At 45.4% G+C, this 9,460-nt stretch overlaps 1 protein-coding gene across 1 annotated transcript; it reads right to left on the bottom strand.

Annotated features, from left to right (window-relative positions):
* Positions 1 to 7,914: 7,914 nt before the first annotated feature.
* LOC148108463 (lipid transferase CIDEC-like) lies at positions 7,915 to 8,904 on the bottom strand. The gene is made up of 3 exons (XM_087869701.1): positions 8,655 to 8,904; positions 8,141 to 8,220; positions 7,915 to 8,004 (listed from the first exon to the last, which is right to left on the bottom strand). Exons 1-3 carry the CDS (start codon positions 8,902 to 8,904, stop codon positions 7,915 to 7,917), a joined length of 420 nt encoding a protein of 139 aa, XP_087725827.1.
* Positions 8,905 to 9,460: the final 556 nt, after the last annotated feature.

A 9,460-nucleotide genomic window follows, 5' to 3' on the forward strand; every position in this document is an offset into this window, starting at 1 on the left:
CTGTCTGTCCCTGGCATGGAAGGAAGGGACAAGCCCCTTTACATTGAATGCTATGAGGAAGGGTGGAGAATGGATAGGGGGTGCTCATTCTGTATTAGAGCCTGAGTATATCTCCCCGTCCATCTGTCCCCTTCTCTGCAGCATGGCCCCGCTCTCGTCCAGACCACCATCACTTTGTACCCGGCCTGGGGCAAGTCTTCCAACTGGACACCCCTCCCGGCTCGCCTCCTCCAGGCCAGCCCCTGCACAGCAGCCCTGATGAACTTTTTAAAAACTCAGATCTGATGACTCGCTGCCAGAAATCTCCCCTGAAGCAGGAGGAAGCCCACCCTTTACAACATGACTTCCAAAGTGGTTGGTGATCTCACCCTGGTGCTCCTTCAGCCTCACCACTCCTCACCCCTCAGCGGAATGTTCTAACAGACACTCTCTGGCCCCCAGATCTCTGCCTCAGTAGGTCCTGCAGACTGGAAGTTTCTCTCTCCCACCTACTCTTGGTATAATTGCTGGTTTAATGTTTGTCTCCCCCCATACCTTGTAAGTACCGCAAGGGCAAGGTCACATCTTTCTCTGTCATTGCTGTATTCCTAGCTTTAGCATAATGCCTTGGATTTCAAAGGTCCTTTGTAAACGGATAAAAATTAAATGAACAGATAAGTGACATTCTCCATGTCTTACAAAACTTAGAATGAAAATTCCTTCCACCAGGGAGCTTTCCCATGATTCCCAGAGCATAGAAGGTGCCAACCTACATGCTCCCACCACAGCTTATGCCACCCTGGCACTTCTCACGCTGGGGTGTCATTGCCCATCTTCTCTGTCTCCCCCCAGGGCACTTGCCACTGCTCGGGGGAGGGGGGCACAGAGAACATGCCAGTCTTCCTCACCGTTCTATGGCCCCACTGAGGTCAGGGCCCAGCACAGCGTCCAGACTCAATATTTATCAAAATGAATGACTCTTTGCCGAACTTTCCTGATTCCCAAGTTGAAGCCCCTATGTTTGCTTTCTGGAAGCGTGGAGAACACGAATCTTAGGATCACTGTCATGCACTTGTTATTCCTCTAATGTTGGGCCCTGTGACGAGCGCTTCACACACGTCACCAGGTATGTCCAGCCTCCACCTGCTTGTGAGTACAACCGAGGACACTTGTCTCATTACTTCCCGAAGGATCCTGAGTTTGAACACCCATTTCCCCCAAGTACCAATGTCTGGCTGGCTTTTTTCTTCCTCTGATCACCTGAGTTCCTGCCTTTACCGGTTTGTGAATCTTCATCTCTGTCTCTCTCATTCTCATATTTTTTTCTGCTTCTTTATGTAAAGCTAACATTGTGGCTTGGGGTAAATTATTCCACTTCTCTTTTCCTTCCATAACTATGGACTGGAAATAGTAATAATACCTCGTGGGATTCTCGCGAGAATGAAAGAACCTTGTGCATAGAAAACACTGCGTGTGGTGACGCGGCAGGTGCCCGCGCTCCTGCTGTGTACGCGTGCCAATCATCCTTGCCTCAACTCCGTCTCATCTCTCCCCCGGAAGCAATCAGCAGAGAGCCAGCATCTCCGCCCGATCGCAGCCTCCCACGGGACCCCGCGCAGGGCAGGGGCTTAATCGGCTACACTAGGGGTCTGGGTCGGGGTTAGGGGCAGGCGCGGCTGGTAGAGATCAAGGGCAGGGTTATATTACCTGTTTTGAGCTAAAGGGTATCCTCACCCACCCCCAATTCATATCTTCAAGCCCCAACCCCCGATGTGATTGAATTTGGAGAGGGGGCCTTTAAGGAGGTAACTGTGGCTAAATGAGGTCATCTGGGTGGGGCTCTAGCCCAGTAGGCTTGGTGTCCTTCTAAGAAGAGGAAAAGATGCTAGGAATGGGCATCCAGGAGAAAGACGGTGTGAGAACACGGACAGAAGGAGGCCCCCAGCAAGCCAAAGAGAGGCGTCAGGAGAAACCAAACCTGTAGACACCTTGATGGCAGACTTCCAGCCTCGAACGGTGAGAAATAAATTTGTTATTTAAGTCCCCGGTGGGCGGTATGTTGCAGGGCACCTCTAGCAAAGTAATTCATCACCCAAAGACAGTTGTTGGCTCTCATTTTTGTGTATGGGAGAGCAAGTCTCATGATCTAGACAGACAGAAAGAAGTTTCCTTTTATTTTTTTATTTTTTTTTTTAAAGATTTTGGTTATTTGAGATACAAAGAGAGCACGAGCAGGGGGGAGGGGCAGAGGGAGAGGGAGAAGCAGGCTCTCTACTGAGCAGGGACACCCCCCTCGGGGCCTGATCCCAGGACCCTGGAATCATGACCAGAGCCAAAGGCAGATGCTTAACAGACTGAGCCACCCAGGTGCCCCAGAAGTTTCCTTTTAAAAATAGTGCCTGGGGGCGCCTGGGTGGCTCAGTCGGGTAAGCGGCCGACTCTTGATTTCAGCTCAGGTTGTGGCCTCAGGGTGGTGAGATCGAGCCCTGCAATGGGCTCCGGGCTCAGTGGGGACTCTGCTTGGGATTGTGTCTCCCCCTCTCCCTCTGCCCCTTCCCACCCCTTCTAAAACAAATGGTGCCTGGAACAGGGTAGGTGAACTGCAAATGATAGTAGCCATTTTGTCACTGCTGTTGGTGGTGGTCATGTTGCCACGGTTAGGCTCCTTGTTGAGAGGAAGGGGTAGCTCAGACCACTCCACAGCCTAGAAGGTTCAGACGCCCTCAAGAGGAAGCCAGAGTAACCCCTGTGTTCTCCACACACGAGGTTTGCTCTTGAGGGTGACTGGCATATAGCATTATAGTAGTTTCCGGCATGCACCACGATGTCCCACACCTGCGTGCACTGCAGAACAGTCATGGGTTTGAGTCTCTTACCCATCACCACACACAGTTACAAAAAAATTTTTTTTGTTGTGAGAACTTTTAAGATCTACTCTCTTAGCAACTTCGAAAATATAATATAGTTCCGTTAACTATACTCTGCACACTATACACTACATCCCCAGGACTTATTTATTTTATAACTGGAAGCTTGTACCTTTTCACCCTCTTCACGCATTGCCCTGCCCCCCCCATCTATTCTCTGTATCTACGAGCTCTTTTTTTTTTTTTTTTGCTGTTTTTTCCTATTTTTAGATTCTACATATAGGTAAGATCATATGATATTTGTCTTTCTCTGATTTATTTCTTTTAGCATGATGCCCTCAAGGTTCATCCATCGTTAAGAGTGGCAGGATTTCCATCTTTTTTATGGCTAAATAATATTCTATCACCTCTCTCTCCCTCTCTCTCTGTGGACTCTTAGATTGTTTTCATATTTTGGCTGTTGTAAATAATGCTGCACTGAACATGGAGGTACATATATTTTTTTGAATTGGTGTTTTAATTTTATTCAGATAAATATCCAGAAGTAGAATTGCTAAATCATATGGTAGTTCTATTTTTAGTTTTCTGAGCAGCCTCCATACTGTTTTCTACGATCATACCACTTTACATTCCCACCAACAGTATATAAAGTTTCTCTTTTTCTTCATATCCTCAACACTTCTTCTTGTCTTCTGGAGAGCAGCCATTCTAACAGTTGTGAGGTGGTATCTCATTGCGGTTTTTTAAATTGAAGTGTAATTAACATAAAATGTTAGTTTTGGGTGTACAACATCGATTGAACAATTTTTTAAAATATTTTTAAAAAAGATTTCTTTATTTGCGGGCGGGACGGGCAGAGGGAGAGAGAATCCCAAGCAGACTCCCTCTGAGCATGGAGCCCAACGTGGGACTTGATCTCATAACCCTGAGATCAGGACCTGAGACCAAGAGTTGGACACTCAGCCAACTGAGCCACCCACACGCCCCTTGATTCAACAATTCTATATGTTACTCAGTGCTTACCATGATAAGTGTAGTCACCATCTGTCACCACACAGCAATTTCACTATATTATCGATTGTATTCCCTATGCTGTACCTGCCGTCTCTGTGGCTTATTTATTTTATAACTGGAAATTTGTACTTAATCCCCTTCACCTATTTCACCCTTTCCCCAGCACCCTCCCCTCTGGCAACCATCAGTTTGTTCTCTATATTTAAGAGTCTGTTCATTGTGGTTTTGATTTGCATTTTCCTGATGATCAGTGATGTTGAGCAACTTTATATGTGACTGCTGGCCATCTGGATGTCTTCTTTGGAAAAATGTCTATTCAGATCCTCTGCCCAATTTTTATTCAATTGTTGTTTTGCTATTGAGTTGTATGAATTCTTTTTTTTTTTTTTTAGATTGTATTTATTTGAGAGAGAGAGAGAGAGAGACAGAGATAGTGACAGAGAGCACAAGCGGGGAGGAGAGGGAGAAGCAGGCTCCCCGCCAAGCAGGGAGCCTGATGCGAGGCTCGATCCTGGGATCCCAGGAACATGACCTGAGCTGAAGGCAGAGGCTCAACTGTCTGAGCCACCCAGTGCCCCTGAATTCTTCACGTATTTTGGATATTAGCCCTTTATCAGATACATGATTTGCAAGTATTTTCTCTCATTCAGTAGGTTGTCTTTCCATTTTGTTGGTGGTTTCCTTTGCTGTGCAGAAGATTTTTAGCTTGATGTAGTCCCACACAAGACTTTTTTTCATCTTGAAATTCCATGGGTGAAATTGAAGATGATTTGTTTAATTCAAAGTTAGGATGGACAATAATGAAGATAGTGAAAAATGGGAAAAGCATTTAAAAATGAAGGCAAGATGGATATTGTGAACGAGGGTGAGAGGGAAAGCCTTAAAGCCAATGGTAATGGAGCAAATAGGAAGGAGTAAAATCACTTAAATAACGGATAAAAATGTATCCTGCTATATATTTATCATATCAATGTAACAAAATACTTTCTGTATAAACTTTTTTTTTTTTTTTTTTGAGGCAAAGAAAAGGTCTATTCTCTTTCCTTTCAGTGTAACAAAGCACTGTTGGCCTTGTGAGTCACTGTGAATTATGTGGACTTCTGTTGTTTGCCTCAGAATCTTGCCATCATTTTTATGTTGTTCTATGAGAAAATAGTGTTTTGCATTCCAAGTGGATTTTGGATCACAACATGTCTATAAATTTGGACAGCTGATTTCCAATTTTAATAAGAGGCTGTGGTTCCTGCCAATGAACACTCAGATTGATATATCACGCCCCGTATTAGGAAAAAGTAAACTATCAGATCACAGCTGAGTTGAAATTCATTTTCTGCCTCATAAATGTGTTCTAAAGAAGGAAGGCTAACTTCACCCCCCTGTTAAACTCTGACTTCCATGTTAGTGAATTTCCTCTTTAATTTGTGTGTATTCCAAAATCCCTACAACAATCTCTACTTCACTTTTGCAATCAGAAAAGCAATATAACAAAGACTTTTTAAAAAGAGAGACTCTGGAGTTTTCTTTCATGTGGTTAAAAAAATCCTTAAAGTTAAAAAAAGAATTCCATTTAGCACCGAGAAGATTTCATTTATTTCTATCTCTCCGAAGCAATGCCACAAACTTCATTTGTAATGTACCAAGTTTATCTTTGGACAGAAGATTGCAGGAGAACAGCGAGGAGGGCAGGTGTCCTTTATTTGCACATAGCCTCATAAACTTTAGCTTATCCTGTGCCCTGTTGTTACCAACACCTGCATGACGGGCTGGGGCTAACAAAAGAGGCATTCAGGGGCAGAAAACTGTCGTTAACAAAACTCCAAAGTGAAAGTTGTGCCTTTGTTGAGTCCACTCAGTTAGCTGTGGATTTCCTTTCCTCAATGACAATTCACATAGTTCATGAACTTAAAAATATGAAACGCTTTACCGTGAAAACTTTTGGGTCCTTCATCTGTGCAGTTTTGATCTCTGAGACTTCACACGTCACTATTTACTTTTGTCAGTTTCAGGTACATTGTTTCAGAACTTCTTTAGGCAAATACAAGCATATATGACCTCATGTATATTTTAAGCTAGGGATCATTTAAAGAACACCATAACTAGTGGAAATGATCTTCTTCCAGGATTTTTTCCTTTGGGGTGTAAGAAAAATTATTATTATAATGAACCTTGTGATACGGTTTTAGTTTTCTAGCAGTAGTAGAGCTAGCCCAGCCTACTAACCAGTGCTTGGCTGGGCGTCAATAGATGTGCCTTTAGTTTAAAGTATGACTCTGAGCTATAGTTCTTTGCACTTCAGTTAAGAGAATATGTATCTGTTCCTGTGAAATGGGGGTGGATATGTCAGTGCTCTGAGAAGTATAAGTTCCCAGGCAAAAAGAAGGAATTAATGATTACCTTCCTGTGGACTATGATGTCTTCTAATCTTTCTTTGATGATAAATGAACAGCCTTAAATTGTGACTCAAAACTATTAAACTAAATTTGCAAAGCAAGATACAGCCATCAAATATAATCTTTATAATGAACTCAGCAGCCAACCTTTTATTACTTGCAAATGCCACTACCATTAGCCAAAGTTTATTGAAACTCCGTAATGTGCTTTCTGCCATCAAAAGTGAGATGCCTGAGTTGAGAGAGCTCTCTGGTCATCTAGAATGTCTAAAAAGGCCATTGGTAACTAGCCATAGAAGAGGAATTTGCTACGGGAATTTGCTAAGGAAGCAATGGTGCTGTGCCCTCTGTCTCTCAGTATACCTGAAGGCACTCATTTAACTGAGTAGGATTTCACAGCATTGTTTTGCATAAATCAGTATTAACTTACAGGTTATATTCTATTTTTTAAAAAGATTTTTGTTTATTTGTTTATCTGAGAGAGAGAGCACAAGCAGAGCAGGGATCCTGATGCAGGGATCGATCCCAGGACCCTGAGGGATCATGACCTGAGCAGAAGGCAGATGCTTCACCCACTGAGCCACCCAGGCACCCGATTTTTGACTGTTAAATACATATTGTTTTCCGGGGGGGAAAAAAGCAACTTGATCATTATGTGTATTGACCTTTTGCAGATTGCTGGAATCTGTAAATATTTTGTATAGGATTTTACATCTAATGTTCATGAGGGAGATTAGCCTGGAATTATCCTTTCCCATAATATCTTGTCAAATGTTAATATCAAATTTATACCAGGCTCCTAAATTGAGGTGGGAAGTGTCCTCTCCCCCAGCGTAAATAACTTATTGCAAACATTCTAATGTTGCACTAGTGGGCTTGAGAGTTTACTCAAGAGTACTCTGCATGGGGGGCCGGGAGATAGGGAGTATAGTGAAAATGTGTGAAGACAAGATGCTGAGAAGCAGACTTCACGCCGTAACCTTGCTCAGCTAAGCAATGCCAGGCAGGGAAAAATCAGGCCAGGTCAGGAACCCTCAGTTCTCCATTAGCTAGCCCACTGAAGGTTTCTGGCCCTTCTTCCTGCTTCCTCATTCATGGTCTTGTTGGGAAGAGGGAGGTGTGAGGAGGCAAGACGCTCTCTAGGGGCGCCTGGGGGGGCTCCGGTGATTGCGTGTCCGACTCTTGATTTCGCCTCAGGTCATGATCTCAGGGTCCTGGGATCAAGCCCCACGTCAGGCTCCATGATCAGTGGGGAGTCTGCTGAAGATTCTCTCTCTCTCCCTCTGCCCCTCCGCTACTCACACACGTGCACTGTCTCTAAATAAAATACAATAAAACCTTTAAAAATAAGAAGCTCTCTAGGGACACCTGGGTGGCGCAGCGGTTAAGCGTCTGCCTTCGGCTCAGGGCGTGATCCCGGCGTTGTGGGATCGAGCCCCACATCAGGCTCCTCCACTATGAGCCTGCTTCTTCCTCTCCCACTCCCCCTGCTTGTGTTCCCTCTCTCGCTGGCTGTCTCTGTCTCTGTGGAATAAATAAAAAATCTTAAAAAAAATAAAAAAAAAAAAGAAGCTCTCTAGCTGCCAGGCTTCTGGATGCTACCGGCTGAGCACTGGGTCCCTAGTCTAGTCTTCGGCTGGGAAAGCCTCCAAGGACTTGGGCCTTCACTGTAGTATCTTCAGACCAGCCGGGATGAGGGATGAGGCCTTGCCCTTGGGCTTCTCTACCTCTGTGGCGCCCAGGAGTTGCAGCATCTAACGGGAAGTGCCGAGCAACATATGGCGTGTGGCTTGGATGCTGAAGAGGGGCCAGCAAGAGCTTCCTTCATGATGCACTTGACCCTGTAGCAGTGCATAGCATAGGATGGAGGATGTGCAAGTGTTGCCTTACTGTCGAACAACCAATGACGTCCTGTGGGTTCACCTTGTAGAAGCCATAGGTTATGGATCCACTTCGATCTTCTTGGCAGGCTGATGGAGAGGGAGGGAGAATTAGTACCTAGTCTCTTGCATCAAGACAAGCATGTGGTTGGCACCACTTAAGGACTTCCTAGGCTTTCAATGTTCTCCCCCAATAGGTGGGACCTCACCTGGTCTGACAGAGACTGCCATTTCGGCCCCTTCTGGAAGACCACGAATGCTGTCTTGTCTGTCAGGGTTTGGAAATACTCTTCTGGTTTTGGGGTTTTTTTTAAAAAGATTTTATTTATTTGAGAGAGAGACAGAGAGAGCACAGCAGGGGGGGAGGGGGAGAGGAGGAAGGGGGACGCAGTTTCCCTGCTGAGTGGGGAGCCTGACTTGGGGTTCCATCCCAGGACTCTGAAATCATGACCTGAGCCAAAGGCAGATGCTTCATCGACTGAGCCACCCAGGTGCCCAATACTCTTCAGTGTTTCCAGTGGTGCCATCTTCCTCCAGCACCAGGAAGAGGGCTGGTCTGCCAGCATCAGGCTGGTCCAGACCTGGAAGGAGCCCCTCCAGATTGTGCGTCACAGTGCCCTCCTGCACACGCTGGTTGGCCGTGCTCGCTCGGAAGGGCTGGGCCCTGGAGGCCTCCAGACTGGGCTCCAGCAGCGGCTCCAGGGGCATCACCGAGGTGCTCACTGCCACACATGTGGAGAGGGACTTAGGGAAGAAAACGCTGAGGAACTTCATGGCGTATTCCATTCTCATGGGCTGGCCTACCTTGTATCACACCCCACAGCCTCCTAACCTTACAGTTCTGCCTCTGGGAACTATTTCCTCCTTCTTCGTGTCTGGGAGACATTCTATCAGCCTGGAGGAGGAGAAAAAGAAGAACGCATTAAGTAGGATTCCATTTATCAAAATTCCAAGAACAGGCAAAAATAAGCTGTCCTGTCTAGTAATGCACACATAGCTGGCAGAGCTGTAAAGAGGAGCGAGAAAATGTGCATCACAAGGATCAGAATGGTGGCTGTGTCTTGAAGGGTCCTCCGGGAGGGGCCAACAGAAACTTCTTCGGTGTTATCTGTGTTACTGACCCGGGTGGTTGTCGTGCAGAACTTCGCATTAAAATTCTTTAAACCCGGGTAATAATTCTGTTTTAAGCCCTACTCTTTAAATGATGACCTATGGGCCAAATCCAGCCCGCTGCCTTTTTTTACAATAAAATATACTGGAACACAACCATATTAATTATGTGCTTTAGTGCTACAAACATTCTACAGAAGTTCTGACAGAGACTTGGATG

Source organism: Ursus americanus, chromosome 19, assembly GCF_024610735.1.
Source record: "Ursus americanus isolate L20-20 chromosome 19, mUrsAme1.1.p, whole genome shotgun sequence".
NCBI classification, from domain to species: domain Eukaryota; kingdom Metazoa; phylum Chordata; class Mammalia; order Carnivora; family Ursidae; genus Ursus; species Ursus americanus.